The sequence below is a fragment of the Camelus ferus genome, chromosome 1 (genome assembly GCF_009834535.1).
Source record: "Camelus ferus isolate YT-003-E chromosome 1, BCGSAC_Cfer_1.0, whole genome shotgun sequence".
Taxonomy (NCBI): Eukaryota; Metazoa; Chordata; class Mammalia; order Artiodactyla; family Camelidae; genus Camelus; species Camelus ferus.
Window position 1 is genome coordinate 107,240,857 of NC_045696.1, and position 24,562 is coordinate 107,265,418.

Genomic DNA, 24,562 nt, shown 5'->3' on the forward strand with positions numbered 1-24,562 from the left:
AGATGCAGACAGGTTTGAAAGTGAAAGGATAAAAAAAAGATATTCCATGAAAACGGTAACCAAAAGAGAGCAGATTTTAAGACAAAAGCTGTTGCAGGAGACAAAGAAGGACATTGTATGTTGAGGAAAAAAATAAATCTATCAAGAAGATATAACAATATAAATACATACACACCTAACAACAGAACCCAAAGACATATAATAAAGCAAAAAATGACAGAATTAAAAGCAGAAATTGACAGTTCTACAAGAGAGTTGGAACCAAACCCCTGCAGGTACCGAGGAACAAATGTACTATCCAAAGGAATGGTAATCAAAGTACCAACACCCCTTTTTTGCAGAAATGTAAAAATTTGATCATAAAATTCACATGGAATTGCAAGGGACCCCAAATAGCCAGAACAATCTTGAAAATGGAAAACAAAGTTAGAGGACTCACACTTTCCAATTTCAAAACTTACTACAAAGCCACAGTAATCAAACCGAAAAGACAGTCTACGGATGGGAGAAAATATCTGCAAACAATGCAAATGACAAGGGCTTAATTTCCAGAATATACAAACAGCTCATACAACTCAATAGCAACAACAACAAAAAAAACACCCAATCAAAATACAGGCAGAAGACCTACATAGACATTTCTCCAATGAAGACATACAGATGGCCAATAGGTACATGAAAAATGCTCAATATCACTAATTATCAGAGAAATGCAAATCAAAACTACAACGAGGTATCACCTCACACCAGTCAGAATGGCCATCATTAAAAAGTCCACAAACGATAAATGCTGGAGAGGATGTGGAAATAAGGGAACCCTCCTACACTGTCGGTGGGAATGTAGTTTGGTACAGCCATACAGAAAACAGTATGGAAATTCCTTAAAAAACTAAAAATAAGACCTTTTCCATTTCCATTCTTTTTTTGCTTAGTTTTTCACCTTCAAGAGATGACATGGATTTTTTTCCGGTTAACTGTATTCATGTTTCTTAACTGTTTTGCAATACTTTCTTACTTCAATATTTCTGACCCCTCTTGAGGATTTACATGCACAACAAACTAATTTGGGAAAAGAAGGTGTTTAGGACTTGGTTCTGTAGTCGGTTCTCCACAAAATTTGAAAGTGAGGGAAATAATATTACCCTCTTAGAGTTAAATTGTAAAATTGATAAAGATATACAAGCTACTGAATCTGTACATCACCTTGGGTAGTACAGCCATTTTAACAATGTTGATTCTTCCAATCAAAGAACATGGATTCTAAAAATAGAGTTATCATATGATCCAGCAATCCCACTTCTGGGCATATTTCCAGATAAAACCTAACTCAAAAAGATACATGCACCCCAATGTTCATAGCAACACTATTTACAATAGCCAAGACATGGAAGCAACCTAAATGCCCACTGACAGATGAATGGATAAAGAGGATGTGGTGACACACACACAGTGGAATACTACTCAGCCATAAAAATGAAATAATGTAGTAACACAGTTGGACCTAGAGATTATCATATTAAGTGAAGTCAAACAAAGACAAATACCATATATCACTTATACATGGAATCTGAAAAAAAAAAAAAGACACAAATGAACTTATTTACAAAACAGAAACAGACTCAAAGATACAGAAAACAAACTTATGGTTACCGGAAGGAAAACAGGTGAAGAACGTTAAATTGGAAGTTCGGGATTTGCAGATACTAGTTATTTTCTACTATACAGAAAATAGATAAATGAGGTCCTACTGTATAACACAAGGAACTATATTCAATCTTGTAAAAACCTATAATGAAAAATAATATGAAAAGAAATATATATATAAATAACTGAATCACTATGCTGTACTACCAGAAACTAACACAACACTGTAAATCCACTATACTTCAATTAAACATAAAAAAATTTTTTTAAAGCCACAGTAATCAAAACAGTGTGGTACTGGCATAAAAGGAAGACACAAACAGACCAATGGAATAGAATCGAGAGTCCTGAAATAAACCCATACACCTATGGTCAACTAACTTTTGACTTTCACCATGACAAGGGTGCCAAGACCATTTAGTGGGGGAAAGAATAGTCTCTTCAACAAACAGTGCTGGGACAACTGGATATCCACATGCAAAAGAATGAAGTTGGATTCCAACTTCATACCATGTACAAATATTAACTCAAAATGGATAAATGACCCAAATATAAGAGTTAAAACTTTAAAACTCTCAGAAGAAAACACAGGGAAAAGTCTTTGTGACCTTGGATTTAGCAATGGATTCTTACACTAGACACCAAAAACACAAGTAACCAAAAAAAAAAAAAAGATAAACTGTACTTTATTAAAATAAAAAACACTTGTGCAAAGGACACTATCAAGAAAGTGAAAAGACAACCTACAGAGTTAGAAAATAATATCTGAAAGTTGTAATTCTGATAAGGGTCTATATCCACAATATATAAAGATCTCTTAGAACCCAACAACAAAAAGAAAAACAACCTGTCTCAAAAATGGGCAAAGGACTTGAATAAATAATTATCCAAGGAAGATACACAAATACCCCAAAAAGCACATGAAAAGATGTTCAACATCATTAGTCATTAGGGAAATGCAAATCGAAACCACAATGAAATATCACTTCACATCCTACTAGGATGGCTATAATAAAACCAAAACAAACCAAACCAAAAAAAAAAAGAAAAAAAAAAAAGTGTTGGTGGGAAATAGAGAAACAGGAATCCCCTCTTACACTACTGGTCAAAATGTAAAACGATGTGGGAAACAGTTGATGGTTCCTCAAAATAATAAACACAGAACTACCATAATTTCACTCCTAGGTATACACCCAAAAGAAGTGAAAATAAGTATTCAAACAAATACTTGTATACAACTGTTCATAGTCTCGCTATTCACAATAACCAAAAGAAAGAAACAACCCAAATATCCATCAACAAATGAAGGGATAAGCAAAATGTGGTATATCCATGTAATGCAATGTTATTCAGCCATAGAAGGGATGAAGTAGTGATATATACTACAACATGGATGAACCTCAAAACAGTATGCTAAGTGAAAGAAACCTGACACAAAAGGTCACATGTTGTATGATTCCATTTATATGAAATAATATAATAGAATAGGTAAATCAATACAGACAGAAAGCAGATCAGTGGTTGCCAGGGGCTGAAGGAGAGGAGTAATGGGAGTGACTCTTTAATGGGAACGGGGTTTCCTTTTGAGGTGATGAAAATGGTTTGGAATTACATGTGATGGCTGCACAACACTGTTAATGAACCAAATACCACTGAGCTGTACTCTTTAAAATAGTTAACTTCATAACTTTTACCTCATAAAAATTATTTTCTTAGAAGATTCCCACATCAAATCCTTAAAGTCATTTGTCCTTTCTGCCAACACTTTCCATTTCCACTTTTCATGTGCTAGTTCAGGGCTATGTTGTTGTGCTTAAGCCTTCACTACCCTGTAACTAGTTTTTTGTTTGTTTGTTTTTAACTAATCCAATCTGTTCCACTTCAACCCATCAACCACAACAAGAAGTTAATCTTCTTATATTATAGCTACAATCACATGACCCTATTGCTCAAAGGCCAAGAGTGGTTCTCCTGTCTGTCAAATTAAGAGAAATACTCTGCCTAGGATCTACAGCAGTCTTCAGGATGTCCTCAAGCCTTCCTTTCCAGGCTTATAGACTACTGAAAACAGCACAGACCTTGAATTAGCCTTTGGGTTCAAATCCCAGGTATGCTACTTATTAACTGTGGAGCTATTTCACTTTTCTGAGTCCAGAAATGGAAGAAACAGCACAAGAGTTTTGTAAGAACTGAATAAAATAAAGCATAGCACACAGAGTAAATGTTAAATAAAAGCATCTTTCTATAATGCCCTGCACAGAAACTGCTCTACATTTAATAAAAATGGGCCACTTAAACCCCCTGAATTAGATGTTTCCACCTTCATGACTTAAGTTTACCTTGTTTGCTAATTTCTTCCCAAAACTTTATTAAAACTTTTGTCTCTCAAAAATCTACCCACTCAAGAAGTGTGGGTTTTTATTATTTTAACAACTTTATTATTTTATTCACCTTCCTGCTTCGTGTTTCTCAACATCCTTCATTTCTCACCGTCACCCCCAATGACATGTAAGCTCTCCTTTTTTAAGCATCCCAGCACCTTGTACTTCTGAGGTACTTGTATGTTAGAATTTCCTGTGTTTGCCTTTTAAGCCCATCTACTAGAGTGTAAGCTTCCAGAGAAACATTTCAATGTCTCACTCATTTTTTGCATTTCCTAGACTATTTAGAACTGTATACACAGCTGATGCTGAATAAATGTTTGTTAACTTGATTAAACTGAATACTGGTATAAGCAAATATAAAATTTTAAACCTGAAAATAAAGGCTAGTTCCAAAATGTTTTCCTTTTGATTCTGAAAAAATATAATGTCTAAGATGAATTATATACCTTGTCCAAAAAAGAGAATAAAAAGAGTTTTTAGACAGACCCAACTACTAAAGTCCCAAGTGAGAAAACACCAGAACAACCTATTTTGATCTTTGAGGCCAGAAACAGTTCAGAGAAAGAACATAAGCTTAGAATACTTGTTTTCTACGCAACACAAAGCCCTCTGTGATCTCTCCTGTGAGTATGACTTCATACTTGTTCAACTAATGCTACAGCTATACAAGCTCCTCAGTTACAAAAAACCTCTTACAAAAAATGCTCTTTCAAGGCTCTGAGACTTGGCACATGATGTTTTTTGCCTAAAACACTTCCCATTCTCATTCTTCAAGACTCAGTCAAAATGTCTTCTCACTGAAGATTTCTCTCTCTCTCCAAAGTCGATGTACTCCTCCTTCGTACCACTACTTTTCTCTGTAAGTATTTTTACTGTAACGATCAACACTATGTGTATTTCTTCCTGGAAATTAAAAACCATGTTTTTAACCACCTCTTTAACTCTCTCCAGTGCCTGGCCCACATAGAGTGTTGCTGTTTATCATGTGAGTGACTAACAAATACACACATGATTGACAGTTTGTTTTATCCCTGCTGACAGATCTCTGGGAAGGACCTATTTGTTGCCCTTCCACTGCTAAAAAACGGTCTTTCAAATCTCAGGTTATCAGTGAGAGAATAGATGTAAAAGTACTTTATTAGTATCTATTAATTTCTCAATTATGTTACAATCAGCAACAATTAGATCACTCTACAACCAGAAGGCTCCCTCAGATCAATGTATTATCTTTTCTAAATTCCTCCCAACTTCACAGTTAGTTCATCACTATCCTCCTAATCTCAATTAGTCCTCTTTGCATCAAATATTCCCAGTCCATTGCTTATCTGACTCTTAAGCCTTTCCCTACTCTATAGTCATAATGTGTGCACTAGGAAAATTCTAACAAAAGAGACCCTAAGTTTAACTTTCAGTTCTGCTACTGAATTGGTTAATCTGACCTTGGTCAAGTTATTTAATCTTCTTCAAACTCCAGTTTCCTTGTTTGTAAAATGGTGGTGTGTAGCAAGTACCTATCTCTGAAAATATTTGTAAAGAATTTTTTTAAGTTTATAGGAAAAACACTCAGCACACAGCAGGTACTCAACCAATGATGGTTATTATTTTCCTACCTCCTAGTGCTTCTGGCATTTACTTTTTCAAGAATACATAAACCTTTATTATCCCAATAAATAGCTGGACCAGCCAGGGTTGGGAGGGAAATACTCAAGTCTAAGCACTGAGGATGTGCACTTTTATCATTAGCTTTGTTTAAAAACCCAAAAGCGTAGGTATAGCTTTCAATCTTCTCCTCATTCCAATCCACTAGTCTTACTTCTCTCTCTTCCTATAGCATTGTTCTCTTAACCAAAACAATGTATTATTAATTATTCAGAAGTTTTTAAGAATCTGGTTAAGCACTGTGAATACTCCTTCTTCACACGATAGTTGTCCTCTTCCTAAGGCAAATCTTTGTACCCTTTAACTATTCTTTATTAACCTGGTTTCCAAATCCTTTGATAAACTTGATGTCAGTATTTGGAAGCATCTGAGTTTCTCAATACCATTGTTAAACTATATCAATAGTCTTGTCATGTTTTATTTAGCCAGCACACACATAAGGGAACAACTGCATCCCTTCATCTGAGCACCTCACAGATCTGAATCAATGCCATCATACAATGTGTTGAGATTTTTTTTTTAGCACCTACATCTTCACAGCAGCTCTTACTCAGTCTTCTAATCATGTAAACCATGTCAGGATAGATCCTCAGCAATTTTTTCAACTCCTTTTTAAAACTTAATGTAGAATTTTACATTAATGTCTGCCTCTATTCATCTTACTTACTTCTCAGTTTTTAGCTTTCAAATTCTTTCTGAACCCACTGTAGTAGTTATGCTTTGATCAGCAGGCCTTCTTTACCTTAAGCATGTTATTTTCCCTCCATCTAAATCACAGAGTAAATAAATGTTCAGTAGAATGAGGCCTAAGAAAGTATTACTGATTCTTACTAATTCTTTAGAGAACTATAATTCTGTTCTTATGTTCCTATTTCTTCAAAACCAGTTTCTCCTTTATGGATTTTCCCCTGATTTCTATGACACATGTAAGACTGATCATTTGTTTAGCAGGACTACAAGAGTTTCAGAGTCAGAAGGGACTTTCCAGGATCATCTAGTTTTGCCCAACTCTCCTCTTTCTCACAAACTGAGGAAAGATTAGTTATATACTCTTGGTCACATGGCTAATAAGTGGTATATCTAAGAGCAGAACTAAGGAATTCTAAATACAAATATATGATGTTCTTTCCATTGTAGGTTTTTTACTTGGATTTTTGTATTTTTATCTATTTATTTTTATGAAAAACTATTGTTTTTTAAAATTATTCTCTGCTTTATCTAAAACAATGCACCCTTTTTGTTCTCAAGGGTAGTCTGGCTACCACTAAAGGAGCACAGATATCATTTCATTCACTTTTCAAGTCCATTAAGGGAAAAGGTGGGTGAATAGCCTATTTCTAATAAGCTACAAAGCTAAATAAATACAAATTTTGGCTTGCTGCAGGCAGTGAGGAAAGGAATATTTTGGTCACAAATCTCACATCCTGACCCCTCAAGTCTACAAATGTATAAGTTAAGAATAATTTTCAACTTTCTAAGACTCAATAGAGAGAACAGTAATTTTATATTGTATTGATGGTATATATTAAATCACTGTATCAACGATCAATATATTCTTTTTATACCACTTCCAGTTGATTACAATCAAACTTAGATATGAAATCCACTGTATCATTGATAATCAATAATAACCACCATCTACCTCCCCATCAGAATGGAAGTTCTGTGAGAGTCAGTGTTAGTTTTTCATTCTGTAAGTTTTGTCTGGCTTGCAGTAGGTAGGCTCTCAATAAAAATGTTGATAAACAAATGAATGAAAAAATAGGCTCTTCAAAAGAAAAACTAACCCCCAAAAATGAATTTAAAATTTTAACAACTCCTCAGAAAGTAAACAAAAAAGATATGTTCCAGAAGGATTCACTTGGCCACCAAAGTTAACCAAAGAAACAAACGAGTCTGAGGGGCTTCAGCATGGTGGAACAGAAAGATGCAGAGCTCACCCTCTCCCACAAATACATCAAAAATACAATTGTTCTGTGGAACAATTCTCACAGAATACCTACTGAACTGTGGCAGAAGATCTTACAGAAGTGGAGCTATAAGAAAAATTTCCATGTAACCAGGTAAGACAAAAAAAATAAATAAATAATAATTGGGACAGGACCTGCACTATGGGGAGGGAGCAGTGAAACAGTGCCCTCATCCTGGGAAGCCGTTCACCAGTGGGGAGGTCAGCCAGGAGAGAAGGGGAGCTTCAGAGGCTCAGAGAGCACAGTAGCTGCTTTGCAGCAGACAGAACAAAGAGAAACCGGCACCGAGGGTCCAGGCAGTCCCCAGCCCAGGATGCAGGGCTGCTGGTGTGTGCTACAACTGGGTGCTGAAGCTTGAGCTTCAGAGGACAGATCTGGGAAGAGGACTGGGTTGGCTGTGTGGAGACAGTCGGAGGGGACTGGAGCGTGGTATGGGCTGAGGCTGTGAGTGTGTATAAAGAAGCCTGGGTCCACCATAAAAAACACCACTGTTGGTGTGTACAAAGGGAGGGGCAGGACCCTGCCATAGCAGTGTCCTCATTGGCTTGCTCTGTAAGTGCAGTCACTGGTGGGTTTCCCCTAGCTGAAATCTGAGCCCATTTCCAGGGGCTGTGTGACATCGGAAATTGGGCTGAAATATGAGCCGGGTCCCAGGCAGCTCTGACTGATTTGTACCACAAATGCCTTTGTATACACAGCACTGAGGGACATCCTGAGCAGAATACTGGTGCAATGGCTGGGGTAGATCCAGCGTTAACACATGCCTGCACACCCAGAGCAGGGGATGGGGTCTGGGCTGACCCTGTAGCCCACAGTGGATCCAGGAGCGTGACTACACACAACTACAGTGGGTCCTAGTGCCTGACTTCAACAGACCTGCCCTGGTAATTTTGTGAGCACGGCAGCTGAAGGATACCAGGGTCTACACAGACATTTCGCCAATGAAGATATATAGATGGCAAATAGCCACATGAAAAAAATGCTCAATATTGCTAATTATCAGGAAAACTGTAAATCAAAACTACAATGAGGTTATCATCTCACATCGGTCAGAATGGTCATCATTAAAAAGTCCACAAACAATAAATGTTGGAAAGGGTGTGGAGAAAAAGGAACCCTCCTACAGTGTTGGTCAGAATGTAATTTGGTGCAGCCACCATAGAAAAAAGTATGGAGATTCCTTTAAAAAGTAAAAGTAGACTTACCATGTGATACAGCAACCCCATTCCTGGGCATATATGAAGAGAAAACTCCAATTCGAAAAGATACATGTACCCTAATGTTTATAGCAACACTATTTACAATGGCCAAGACATGGAAGCAACCTAAGTGTCCATCGACGGATGATCTGATAAAGAAGTTGTGGTATACATATACAAAGGAATACTACTCAGTCATAAAAAAGAGTGAAATAATGCCATTTGCAGCAACATGGATGGAACTAGAGATTATCATACTAAGTGAAGTCAGACAAAGAAAGACAGATATATCACTTATATGTCTTTAAAAATGACACAAATGAACATATTTACAAAACAGAAACAGATGTAAAAACATAGAAAACAAATTTATGGGAAAGTAGGGGTAGGGATAAATTAAGAGTTTGGGACTAGCAGATACAAACTACTATATACAGAACAGATAAACAACAAGGTCCCAAGCATAACAAAGGAAACTATACTCAATAGCTTTTAAGTACAATGAAAAAGAATATGCTGTACACCAGAAACTAACACAACATCGTAAATCAACTATACTTCAATTTTTTAAAAAAGAGTCTTAATCTCAATATTTTTAAAAAAGAGTCTCAATTCCAACATTCCTTTTCAATAAAGTGCTTGCTCCCTTTACATTCTGCCCTTTCCTGGACATCTCTCGACAGGTTACTCTGCTTCCTTAGACTCCTTATGCAGAATTCCTGTGCACAATTTCTCTGCTCATTTTTCTAGAACCACTGAGCAATTGTTCAAGGAGACCAAATCAATTTCACTGTCATATGAGCATAAAAAGCCCATCAGTATATACACAGATTAGACTCTTATTAGTAATAGTCTTACTTTATGACCCAAACTCAAAACCAATCCAAGAATTCACTATTTTTTTCAGTATTTTCATATTTTTTGTATGTAGTTTGCGCTCACAACTCATTTCAAAATGCCAAATCTCACATTTACCAAAATAGCAATTTCTTGCAATCTGATATTAAGTCAAAGCATTCTCTTTACTGGTGCTTTTATTAAACATTATCTTGTACAATGGTCCTCTGAAATCTAAGTAAAAAGCACTAAAAACAGTATCATGTGACTTCAAATATTGAGGGTGAAGGAATCTGCTCACTTTATCTTTTTTCTCATATTTTTAAAGTTTACAATTTAATTCACTTCAAATACCTATGTTAAGTTCAAAGAACTAATTGCAACAAGCTCGATTATTTATATCCTCTTCTTATTTGTAACTTAAACACCGATACAAAAACATTTTTAAACTATTTTACTTATCAAGTCAAAGCTATTACTATTTGATGTATCACCAATCACTTAGCTTGTTTCATAAACAACATAAAGCACCAGTCTTTATAAGTCCACCATGTTCTCTCCATATAGTTTTCCTTTAAATTCATAAAGGTGAAATAGATTTAATAAACAGATTAACTTACTGAAAAAATCTTTAAAGACGTTTAGCCAATCCATTCTGAAAAAAAATCCCGTGTTCTCTTTTGTCAGTTTGTTAACTCAGCTCAGGATAATTCGCAATGAATTTCCTGGTTCTGCAACACTGAAACTCCCCACACCCAATCCATGTGACTTGGCCCACACCCAGGCAATAGAAAGTTTTCCTGAGGCTTCTCTCTTTTCAAAACATTTTTGCCGTGAACTCTAACAGAACCTATAAAACAAGTATATCATGACGGCCACAAATATGACCTTATTATTCAGACTTATTTTGAAAGAAGCTTTTAAGTATATATTTTTTTTCAATAGTTGAAAATATAGTCATGTATTCATTCTTCCCTTTGTTTTCTCCTTTTCTTTCTTAATCTTCAAATAATGTCTCCACCAGCACAATCACTGTGGAAAAAATCCATTAATTATATGGAACAATTAAGTTACGAAAATGGGATTAAGAAATTCTGAGAAAGGAGACAAGAGTGTCTGATGCAAAAGATGGATTTATACCAGTATACAGGTTAACCATATACACCACTACCTTAAAACAGAATGTTTCCAAGTACCCTGGAAAACAGCAATAACTGTAATATAGTAATAAAACTAACAAAGCCTAGGACTTAAATAGATATAGTCTAGCTAAAATCATCTCAGTAATATCAGAAAATAGTACAGAAGGTTTCCCAGGAGTATTGACAAATCATAAAAATTGTATCTCATTAGGCTTTTAAAATTTATATGCAGTCATATCTAAAACTGGGATTTTTTTCCTCTTTGCTCTATGATATTAGTTTTTCACTATCTTTTGTTAATTACTGTCATATCTGCTTTAGTCCCAGGACATCACTATCTTTTTAAAAAGGAACATGATAGTTTATCTAGGTGTGGCCCTAGCCCTTTCTGTACCTTCATCACTATGAGACATATTTTCTTGGTAGAAGTTATCTTAATTTTCCCCAACACCTCTAATTAACATGCATTAAATAAATGTCTAGTATATACAAAATCAGAAGTATTCCTGATTCCAACTTTGGCTCTTCAGCTATTCAAGGACAATTTCTTTCTGACTGTCTTCCATTTCATAAGTGTACTGTTTTCCATTTAAAAACTAGTATTAAAACCTAATAATAGTGGCCTTATTTTAAAACCTTAAAATCTCAGAAAAGGTAGTCCTAGTTAAAGCAGTTAAGTATAATGGTGAAAATTTAGATTAATAACTCCATTTATTAAATTACTTTTAGAATACTAGAAATGTTTTTTAGCTCAGAAATTGATATTCCATATTTTATATCTTACTTTGAATAGTACTGTGTTTTAGTTTTTACTGTTTACACTGGGTAAAGACATAGAAGAACTGTCTTCTATTACTGGTAATTGAAAGAACATTCTAGTACAGAATAACAATACCTCTGAATAAGAAATAAAAACTAATATAAAGCAGTTAATAATATTTTATATTTGTCAATCATGCCACATTACTCCCAAACTATCTTTTTGCAAGGAGAAATTCTACCTTTTCTCCTACATATATACAAAGAACTATTAAGTAACAGCATGCTTGCCCAAATACCTGAGGGAAATTCTGTCCCTCCCAATTCCTTCCTGTTAGCCAAGGAGAATTTAAAAAAGAAAAAAGGCTAGCCCTCATCTGTGCATATTTCCTTCCTATCACAGCAGCTTGGCCAAGCCCAGTGTAAAGTAGGTTCCCTTATCTCTGGCCCTAATAGAGGGCCAGGAAAAACGAACAAAATTTAAAGTTAAGGGAATAAAGAAGAGGAAAAATGAGAAAATAAAAAAAGAGATCAGCTTTGTAGATGCTAGTCTATAGTAATGTTCCACAATTTAAAACTCTTCTGTCAAATATAAGAATAAAATGATGGTTTATTTTAAAAGCAAAGTTCAAAATGTAAGCCATTAGAGTAAAACAGAGCAATGTATCATGTAAAATAAACTGTCTTAAGGACAAGGAGGATACTCTTCATCTCACTCATTTATTCCCATCTCAATTCAATGCAGAATCTGCCTGAACTCCAACAGGCACTCATGGTTCCAGGAGCCCCTGTCAGAAGAGCAGAATCATTTCCACTATCAGCATCACTCTGGCTTGACTCTTGAACTCTGGCCAGACCCACCAACTAGATTTACAGAAACTGACCTTCACTAGTCTCCTGACTTGAACACGTGCTATGAGCCAAACTTATCTTGCCTAGCTGAAATCCCAGCCCTAGCCTTTTCTAGTCAATTCTGCCCACTCCTGCCAAAATTCTGTACAAAGAACCAAGCTCTACCATCCATTTTTGAAAAAGCATTGTTGTTCTTGTTTTAATACAAAAATAACTTACCTAAGGTATCTTTTAGGTTTTTTACAATAGATGCTTTTCGGGCACTGTTTTTCCTTTCCACATAGTTAGAAGGCACAAAACCCGTTTTATTCATGGAATTTCGAACTCGCCACCAGGACTTAGAATCATCCAGAAGCCATAATCTCTCATTCTTCTTGATATCCAGCTCTTGTTCTTGTTGGGCCACATAATCAAATTTGGCTACTACCACCACTTCTTCTGCCATTTTCAGCAGCTTCTGCACTGTAAGCACATAGAAAACATTTCATATAAGGTTTAACTAGTAGTAGTCTACACACTTTCCAAAAGAGACACATCTAAGAACACTGAAAGACTGAAAATAAAAACATGAAAAAAACTAAAATACCAGGCATATGCTAATCAATACAAAATTGGTGGAGTTAATATTAACACACAAAAGGACTGTAAGGCAAAACTATTACTAGTAACAAAGAAATTCGCATATCATGATACAAGGTTTTTATTCAATATATATATATTATAACAGCTAAACTTACATGTACCTATTAATGTAGCTCCAAAATAAATCGACAGAACCACCAAGAAAAATTAGCAAATCCCTTGTCTTCAGAGGACAACTTTTAACATACTTATCTCAGTAATAAATCAAGGAGACAAAAAATTAGTAAAGCTAAAGAAAAACTGACATCATAACCATTAAGTCTGATGTAATAAACATATACAAGTATTACTTCCAAACAGAAGAATACAAACAGAACACATACAAAAGTTGACCAAATGCTAGCACATAAAAGAGCCTCTTACATTTTTCACTTGGTATCCTACAACCACATTCTGATAATCATAACAAAAAGATAGTTTTAAACCTTATATATTTAGAAACTTCTAAAAACTCATGAGCCAAAGATGAAATCATAATAGAATTTTGAAAATACTTGTAAGTAAAATAATAAAATGACTACAGCATTGTGGGATGCAGCAAAAGAGTGTATAAAAGGAGACTCTTAGTTCTAAACAGTTACCTCAAAAAAATAAGAAAAGCTAAATAAAAGTAATGAACAGATTATCTGTCTTCAGTTAGAAAAGTTGAAGAATATAAAGTAGATAAAAGGAAATAATACAAATAAAAGCAGAATTTAATGAAACAGAAAACAAAGATATAGAAGAAAGGCTCAACAAAAGGTAGTTCTTTGTCATGACTAAAAAAACAGGCATAGTTCTGGAATGACTGATGAATGAAAAAAAAGGAAAAAGCACATCCAAACACCAGGAATAAAAAGGGAATTATAATTACAGATGCTACAGACACTCCAAAGACATAGCAATATTAAAAACTTTATCAATAAATCTGAGAATAAGTAAAATGTACAAATTTATAGAAAATTAAAATAACAAAAGTAATAAAACTGAATCAGTCATTAAGAAATCTTCCCATAATGAAAACACCAGGGCCAGATGGTTTTACAGGCAAGTTCTACTAAAATTCAAGGAACAAATAATTCCAATTTAAACAAACACTTTAAGAACAAAGAAAGGAAATGCTAAAAGCCTAACTCACTCCTGAACCTAGATTAGCTCTCTGCTTTCTTCAGAGAGATTATTTTACATAAATAGCTACCCCTGGTTCAGCAAACAAATAAAATCAGCTTCTGGTTTTGGATAATGAATAGCATTCTGCTTTCTTAACAATGAAGCAAATTCTTCAATGTACTCAGAGAAATGCATTTAATCTAGAATTCAAAAACCCCTAGCATTCAAGTGTAGATACTGTATCTACAAGGTAGATACTTTTGGGAGGAGGGGGCAAATTGCAAGGCCTCAAAACCTACCACATAGTCTTCTAAAGGAATGACTCAAGTACGTACAGCAACAAAATTAATAACGCTTAAAAAAAAGAGGATGCTCTGGTATTCAAGTATTGACAAACAGAGAAAAACCAGAAAAATTAATTTGTATTCCTGCAACTTTTCTGTTTGAAATTACTTCCAAATAAAAAGTTACAACTCAAGTCTAACTAGCTTCAAATGTGTATTTTGGTTAATGAAAGCCTTCCCTACATAGTAGAATCATTTATGGAGCTTTTATAAAAATACAGGAGCTTAGGCCTCTACTTCAGAGCTTCTCATCAGGAATTAGTATTTTTAGGAATTAGTAATTCACTCAGGAATTAGTTTTTTCAAAAGCCACCCAGCCTAGCAAGACAAAACTTTTAGACAATAAACACTCTACTGCAAACACTACAGAAAAACTGGCCCCACCCATACCAAAAAAACCTAAGAAAGAAACCTGGACTTCTCCCCTTAAGAGGCTATATGGGGCACTCCAACAGCCCTGCCTGGTGATGTAAGTAAAGACCAACTAAGAATCCAGAACTTTCATTACCCATCAGCCAGACAGAAAATCAGCAAGGATGTAAAGGAAACCAATAACACATTCAACCAACAGGATCTAGCCAACATTTATAGAATATTCCACTGAACAATAGCAAAATATACAAGCTTTTCAAGTGCTCATGGAATAAATACCAAGAAAGACCATATCCCGAGCCATAAAATAGATCTCAACAAATTTAAAATAACTGGTCATATAATGTGTTCTCTGACTACAATAGAATAAAACTAGAAATCAATAACAGAAAGATAACAGAAAAACCTCCAAATATTTGGAATATACTTCTAAATAATCCATGGGTCAAAAAAGTCTCAAGAAAAATCAAATATAACACTGAAGTGAAAATGAAAATTAACCTATCAAAATTTGTGTGACACAGATCAATCTGCAAAAATCAATTGTATTTCTATATACTAGCAATGAACATATAGACAACAAAATTAAAAGCAATACCACTGAATAATAAAAGGAAAAAAATGAAATTAGTGTGACTCTAACAAAACATTAATATGACTATATGTTGAAAACTACAAATGCAGATGAAAGAAATCAAAGATCTAAATAAAAGTGTTTAGGAATAGAAGATTCAACACAGTAAGGATGTGAATTGTTTCTAACTTGATATATGGGTGATATAATTCTTATTAAATTCCAGCAAAATTTTTTGTATATATAGGCATTGTTATTCTGTAATTTTTACGGAAAGGTAGAATAACTAGAATAGCTATAACAATTTTCAAAAGTTACAATAAAGTAGGGAAAAACTTACTATGTAGCTACAGTTAAGTCAAGGTTGTACATATTTGCAAAGAGATAGACACATATATTAATATAACAAAGGAAAAAAACCTAGAAATAGACCTACAAAATATGCCCAACTGAATTTTTAACGAAGGTGAAAAAAGTAATTCAATGAAGGAAGAACAAATATTGCAAAGGCTAATGGACACCAATAGACAAAACAAAACAATGTGCACTGACCTAACCTCACACCTTATACAAATTCAAAATGGATGACAACCTTAAATGTAAAACTATGAAACCTGTAGAAAAATATCTGCAAGAAAATCTTCAGGCTACAGAGCTAGGTAAAGAGTTCTTAGGCTTGACACTGAAAGCAAAATCCATAAAAGGAAAAACTCAACAGCAGAAAAACAACTCCAATTAGAAAACAAACAAAAGACAAAGAGACATTAACTAAAGAAGATATATAAATGGCAAACAACCATATGAAAAGATGTTCATCATCACTAGCTAAGAAAATGTAAATTAAAACCACATTGAGACATCACTACACACCTATCAGAACAGTTACAATAAAAGAGTGACAATATCAAATGCTGGCAAGGATATGCTGAAACTGAATCACTCATATATTGCTGATGAGAATTTTAAATGGTACAAATACCCTGGAAAACAGCTTGGCAATTTCTTGTAAAACTAAACATGCATCTACAATACAACTGACCAATTGTACTCCTGGGCATTTATCCCAGAAAAATGAAGACTTACAATCATACAAAAACTTTTACATGACTGTTTGTAGCAACTTTAGCTGTAATTGCCAAAAACTGTAAACCACCCAGATGTCCTTCAACAGGTGAATGTTTAAACAAACTGTGGTATATCCATGCCATGGAATAATACTCAGCAATAAAAAGGAAAAAATGACTGCTATGTGCAATAACCTGGATGATGTATCTCCAGGGAATTATGCTGAATGGGGGGGGGGGGGGAAGGTCAATCCCAAAGGTTAAACACTATGTGAGTCCATTTATCTGACATTCTTGAAATGACAAAATTATCTGGGCTTATGGATGGGGTGGGAGGGTGAAAGAAGTGGATGTGTTTATATAAGGACAGCATGAGGGATTCTTCTGTTAATGGAAATGTTCTGCAGCTTGATTATCAATATTAATATCCTGTCTGTTACACTATACTATTCTTTTGCCAGATGTTACCATTGGAAGAAACTGGGTATAGAATACACTGGATCTCAAAGTCTTAAGATTTCTTGTAATTGCATATGAATCTATAATTATCTCAAAATTAAAAGTTTAACTGAAATAAAACAGACTGATTAAAGATAAAAGCAAAACAAAAAATAAAATATAGAAATAAATTTTCATATTCTTGATGCAAGGAAGTCTTTTATTATCATGATTCCAGTATTAGAAATCATAAAATGAAAAAAAATTTAACTTTGGTATAGCAAAGGACATTAGTACCTACTGCTGCTGTAACAAATTACCACAAACTTAGTGACTAAAAATAACACAAATTTATCATCTCAGTTTCAAAGGTCAGAAATATGAAATGTGTCTTACAGGCTGAAATCAAAGTTATCAGCAGAATTGTGTTCCCTCTGGAAGTTGTAGGGGAAAATCCTTTCCTTGCCATTTCCAACCTCTGGAAGCTGTTCCCATTCCCTGGGTCAAGACTGCATCACTCTAATCTTTAAGTTAGACTGTCACGTCTCCTTTTCTCACTTTTAACTCTTCTGCTTCCCTCTCATAAGGACCCTTACAATTTACTTTGGGCCCATAAGGATAATTCAAAATAATCTCCCCAATTCAAAATCCTTAATTACATCTGCAGAGTCTCTTTAACTATGTAAGGTAACATATTCATAGGTTCTGGAGATTAGGTCGTGTACATCTTTGGGTAGTCATTACTGTGCCTACTATCACATCAAAAAACAAAGTTAACAGACTAACGTGCTGGGGGAAATATTTGTTATATGTTCAAGTGTCACAGCCGATTATATAATTAAAGCTCATACAAATGATGAGAAAAGATAATAAATGAGTTTAAAGTTGGCAAAAAATTAAGATCATTTATGGACGTGAAAGTACAAAAGGTCAGAAAGCACTGGGAAAGATTCAGAATGTCCTTATAATTATAGAAATAAAATCTGAAACCAAGGTACTAATTCACTACCTATTAGAGTGACCAAAAAATACCAACATTATCTAGTGCTCCTAGAATGTAACATAATAGGCATTCTACTACATTATTGACATTATAACTAAAAATTGTTATAAAACTTTAAATTTTTTAATTATGGGAATTTCAACATACACGAAAGTAGAGAATAGTAAAACAAGCCCCATACATATTACCCAACTTCAATGATCAATATTCTGCCTCTGTGGTTCATCTGTCCCCTGCAACATTTGGTGGGAGAGCTGGAATCCTATGACTTCATCTATAAGTACTAATAGATAAGAACCCATACCCCACAAAAATTAACAATGAATTAAGGGCTCCCTCTCCCTTTTGGCATCTGGTAAAACCTGTAACACCTAATCAGAATATGGTTTTAAATGCATAAAAATATGTAAGATCACAAATAAAATCAATTATATTGAAATTCAGTTATCAAAATATTTTTAAAAACTTGTTTTGTTAAAAATGTTTCTTTGTTAAGGTTAAGAGTACCTGCAACAATTCTTTCATTTCATCAATATTAATGTTTAATTTTTTCTGAATGAATTTTGTTAAGTCTTTTAACAACTGGTTTATTTGAACTAGGATCCAAGCTACATCTGTACATACATACACTTTGGTTAGTATGTTTAAGTTTCCTTAATTTTTAACACAGTTCTCTTTCCCTGCCATTTATTTGTTGAAGAACCTGGCTTTGTTCTGTAGTATTTCCGGCATTTGTGGACTTGATTGACATGCATCCTCATGGCGCTCCTTTATCTTCCCTATCTTCTGTAAACTGGTAATTATATCTAGAGGCTTTACTCTTTCTTTTTCTCTCCTTCCCAGGTTCTTTTGTTGTTGGTGTAAGAATACTTAACAGGTATTCTTGTGTACTACTTACTGCCAAAAAATAGGCGGCGCACTATATTTGGCTGCCCAATTGTCAGTTGTGTTAAGACTGAATGGTGGGATTATGAATATCCATTATCAAGTTCCCCATCAAATCTTCAGCCAGTGGTTTTCTCAGCCACTGAAGCTCACTCCCTGGATCTACTATTTCCAAAATGATGATCTGCTTGATCTACCTGCTTTTAGAAACTGTTCTTGTTCTACAAAGAACATCATCTCATTAATTACTTGATTACCCTAATACACAGACCCTACAGGAAAAGCAGAATATTAACTGGATAAATTCAAGTTTCCATTTTTTGGAGATCACTTTATTTTTCCTTTTTTAATTTAATTTTATTTTATAATTACATAAAATATTTAGATGGTTTCTAAAAGTAAACTGTCAGACAAGGTACATTTAGAGGGGTCTGCTTCCATACTCACGTTGTCTTTTTTTTCTCTCCCTCTCCCAAAATGATAACCATTTTTTTATTTGTCTTGGGTTATCTTTCTATTGCTTCTTTCTGAATATATAAGACATTGGTAAATTAGAAATGCCAATTTTCATGTCCTCCCGCAACAAAACATACACACTCACAAAAGGAGGAGGCACACTATGTATATACTCTTTGAACCTTGCTTTTTAAATATAAAGATCATTATAGAAGATCATTCCATAGCAGTATAAAAGAGTTCTCTTCTAATATAATTATTTCTAACTATTGCACAGTACTTCATCATATAGAAGTATCACAGCTCCCTCAACTAGACCTTACTGACAGACAACAGGTTGTTTCCAGTCTTCTGGTATTAAATAGTGCTGCAGTGTGTGTGTGTATATATATATATATATATATATATATATACACACACACACACACATATATATATACATATATCACTTTATTTTCCTGTTTGTGTGCCTCTAGGTCACAGGCGAATGCTGAGATGAAGCTTAAGGTTTATATAATTTTGTGAATATTGCCAAATTTCCTATCTGTTGGCTCTTTATCCTTTTGTATTCTCAGCAATATCTGATAGTGATTATTTCCTCACAGCCTTGCCAACAAACTATGTTAACCATTTTTTGGATTCTGGCCAACTGGATAGGTAAGAAATGCTATTTCAGAGAAGGTTTTATTTGTATTTTTCTGTTACAGTGAAATTGAGTACCTTTCCCCCAAATGTAAGGAACATGTGCATTTGTTTTTCTGTGTGGACTGCTTATTCATATCTTTTGATCATTTTAGTGTAGCTTTTCTTTTTCACTTTTTAGAAGCTCTTTATATAGCAGGAAATTTACCCTTTGTCTTTGGTATAAATTGCAAATTTTTCCATTTTGTAATTTGTCTTTTTAACTTGATTAACATATTTCAAGAACAAAATTTCTGAAGGACAACTGTCAAAACTGTAAATGCACATTTCTTTGAACCAGCAATCTACAAACTACAGGAAAAAATGATAAAAGTACCCAAAGTCATTTATGTAAGAATGTTTGCTGTGGCACTGCTAATAATCAAGAAAAATCAAGAATGAAATGTACAATAACAGTGTCTAAATTATAAATACTGGTATGGTAAAATGTCCAAGAAATATTAAGCAAATGGTGCAAATTCCAAAACAATGTTTATTATGATTATGTTTTTTTAAATCCTATTACATATGCTTGTATATGCACTAAAAAGTTCAGGGAGGATATACATCAAACTGTACAGAGGTAGCCTCAGTGAGTGCTAAGATTGGTACGATTTTCCCTCCCTACTCCATATATATGTATGGTTTGAATATTTTCAACAGGTACATACTTAATTCTTTAAATGTATTATAAAAAGAGAGAAAACCAACTGAAAGCTAGTTAATAGGAACTGGCATCCAGAACACAAAGTATGGGTAAGGAAACATGGGGCAGGTATGAGCTAAAAGGAAATGTCAAGAGTAGTAAGGAGGTATAAAACTAAATCTGCTTTACAGTAGAATTACATTTAGAACCTAAACAATCAGAATCTAAAGCAAAAAACAAACAACACTCCCTCCAAAAAAAAAACCCACTTAAAAGTTAGCTTTCCTTTGATGACCATTTCTTCAGTTAAGTACCAAAGAGCTAACTTTAATTTAGAGTCTGTATAGTAGGGAAAACTATGTATCTTTAAAAACAAGTAACAAAGTGAAATGACATGTGTTAATACTACAAGAGGGACAGCAACTGAAATCAACTGAGAAAACAAAATAATGCTTCCCACCTCATGCTTACACTGGAACAGATGCTCAGAGTAGACTGATAGGTAGAAACATATACAGTTTTAACAGCCATTTCTCTCTTACTTTCTTTTAGCCACACTTATTTCAAATGACATAAATTAAATATGAAATGACTCCACTGCACTTTGAGCCAACCTAGAGGCCTGGTTATAAGGTTGTCAGTTAATATTCCACATTCTCCTGCAAAAGCTTCAGCTCCATGTTTTCAACTACACTAAAGATATTTGCACTGGGATGCTCCTGGCTCCTACTCTTGCTTTCAGGATCTGGACTCCTATCCTTTTGTCTTTCTGTCCCTATACCTACTACCTGAAACCAGGAGCCTTACCAACCAGTGTCCAATTCCTCCCCTGACATCAAGTGTTGGATTTCCTTCCTAAAATCTGTACTGCTGATTTTGATCCCCACTGACTGCCAGCTCTGCTCTGATTACATGAACATCATGGACCTTGGACTTGACATTAGTCCCAGTTTATAGTATTCACACCCTGCTTGCCTTTTTTTCCTGGGCTTATTTCCTGATCTCAGTTTGTTTTTCAAATTCACTTCCAATCTCTTTTCCAAACTGGACTTGTACTTCTGGCTTTTTCTGATCTGGTTACCACAAGAACAGAACCAAGTTGGAATTAAAGAACTCAATAATTTCAATATGTCAGTAAAGATAGTATGGAATTTACTGTTCTACAGATCTTCATAAATTACACCATTCTTTCTTATTGGAAAGGGATCAATAGATTGAGCTGGAGAACTACTAGTTTAAGAAGAGAAGTTTTACACTCGCACAAAGGCTGGGAGTCACTAAAAATGTGTCACTCTATACCAAGGAATGTTTACTGAATGTCCATAATTCAGGTATATCCTAGGATTTCCCTCATAACAATCCTTTAAAGTATTATCCTCACTTTACAACTATAATACAGACACTAACAAGTTAAATGGCTTTTCAACCTTGGAAAATAAATGGTGAAAACTGGGAGTCAAATGCATGCTCTTTTCACTTCCCTAGAGTTCATGTACTTTTGATTACCATGCTGACTCTTAAGGAACAGAAAAGGAGTATAAATGTTATAAATACATGGAAACCAATGACTACTAAACCAGCAATTCTCAAACTATTTGGTTTCAAAAATCCCTTTACATACTTAAAACTGAAGGCCCAAAGAGCTTTTTTGTTTATATCAGTTATATCTATCAATATTTACCATGTCAGGAATTAAAATTAAGAAAATATTGGGATACTTTTAATTCAATTAAATATAATCACATTTAATCCAATGCATTTTAACATATTTTTATGAAAATTATACCTTCCAAAACAAAACATCAGTGAAAAGAGTGGAATTATTTTACATTTTTGCAAATCTTTTTAATGTATGATTTAATAGAAGACAGGTGGATTCTTACATCTGTTTCAGCATTTAATGTATTACAACACTGTTTAGGCTGAAAAGAAAACCTGGTCTCACACAGATGTAGTAGGAAAAAGATGAAGAGTATTTTAAGAGTCTTTCCAGATAACTGTGGATTCTTTTTTGATACTACACTAAAATCTGACAAGCACTAGAGTTTCTTAAATACTAGTTTCTAACATGGAATCTAAAAGTTTATAATGAACTTTTCCATACTGTTTCACGTATTAAAACTCATTGGCCTAAGTATTTTCAATTCCAGGAATGATGAGTGTAAGCCTACTGTAATCTCTCTCCCCAAATGATTACAATTAAATCTCCAGGAAAACACACACACACACACACACACACAAACACACACAGAATTAGCTACCTAAAGACTCTGAAACATATATAGGTAGATTGGAGAGGGAAATCAATTTGAAAAAAGACCAATACAGCAATGACAAATTTCCTTTTGGTCACCCCCACCACACATACACACAATTTCCTAGCTTTGACCCAAAGCCAGGCAGAATAGGAAATTGCGTAGCAGGTGCAGTAAGGAAAAAACTCAAGAGAAGCTCATTTGGCCAAAAGACAGTGGGAAAAGGCTCTAGAAAGCCAGAGTGAGTTAAGACCATAAGGGTTTCTTCTTCTTTTTTCTTCTCCCAGCTCTGTCTTAAGGCCAGTCTCTGTGTGGATCTGTGCTGCTGCCACAATGGTGGAGATGGCACATACATTAAGACCCTAAAAGGACACCTATCCTTTCTCTCACCACTTCACCCTGAATGCAGGCACAGTCATGCCCAGAACTGAGCAACAACATGGGAGACTGAAACTCAGATAAGAGAACCCAATCTTTCTGGTCAAAGAAACCAGGAAGACAGGTCGCTGGGAGCTGGAGAATATGGGGAAAACCCCTATGAAAGAAAAGCTGAAGAAGGTAATCTATGACAAAGACTCTACCCTTGAACAAACTCTAGCCAGGCTCCTCTGAAAGCAAGAGAAAATTTTTTTTTTCTTGAGAGCAGGTGAAGGAACTGTTCTGTACTTAAGACTGTGGTAGTGATAACATAACTCTAAGTATGTGTCAAATCTCACCCACATGCCAAAAAGTGGAGTATATATAAACTAAAATAAATATATAGCAGAAAACATTCATTGATCTGCCTTATGCTTTAAATGGAACTATTTTTACTCATTCGTGGTTTTGTATCATCAATATACATTCACTGAGTTTTGCAGACCTTCCAAATGTTGACATCTTAACATCACTGCACTTCATGCATTCTCTGCAAACTCCAGAGTCGCAACGGAAACTGAACATCACAGTCTAATGAAAACAGTTTTGGCCTTGTAAACTCCCTAGAAGGTCCATTTTAGGAAACTTTAGAGAATTGCTAATCTAAATATGGGAATAAAATCAGGCCAAACACCTAACAACATTTTCTTCCCAATCTACTTTTACAAATTCATTAGGTAGATCTATATATTAATGACACTAAGTCAATTTATCAATCATCTTATCAAATCATTTTATTATATTGTGTATGATCTGTAAACTATGAGGAAGGGCACTGTTTGCTATGTATAAAGATCATGATAAATATGACCATTTTTGGCAAGCCAGTTGTTACATTCTGAGGAAAAATTAAAGAACCAGATAGTGACAGAAAAAAATTCTAAAGGGAAATCTCTCACGCTAATATAAACGCAATTTTAGAATCTGCTGTACTTTTAACACATAACTTGACAATTTCCTGTTTCTGATAAAAATCAGCAGAGTGACAATACCCAAGTGACTAGCTCCGGAAGTTTGGTTGGGCTACAGATCTCTCAGTAAACAATGAAGAGGGGAAAATCCCCAAATAACCAAATTCAATAAGCTGTAAGTAATGCAAAAAGACAGGTCAATTTATAAAATTATTTTATTCTATTCAATGCTTTAAAACTTACTCTTTTCTCAAGTAATTTTAATTGCTAGACATGCTTACTAATGAAACAACATGGATGAGAATCCCATCATGGGGAAAACAAAAATTTACATACTAG

General features: G+C 34.5%; 1 protein-coding gene across 4 annotated transcripts in view; it reads right to left on the reverse strand.

Moving 5' to 3' along the window:
• Positions 1-24,562, reverse strand: part of NCK1 (NCK adaptor protein 1) — a 68,963-nt gene that overhangs the window by 7,630 nt on the left and 36,771 nt on the right. For 3 of the 4 annotated variants that reach the window (XM_032487925.1, XM_032487933.1, XM_006177455.3), the window contains one exon: positions 12,666-12,908. In XM_032487925.1, coding sequence (XP_032343816.1) covers positions 12,666-12,891 — 226 coding nt within the window. In that variant the 5' untranslated portion in view covers positions 12,892-12,908. Of the gene's footprint in view, positions 1-10,313; positions 10,480-12,665; positions 12,909-24,562 lie in introns of those variants that run through there. The other variant, XM_032487942.1, reaches the window with a different exon arrangement.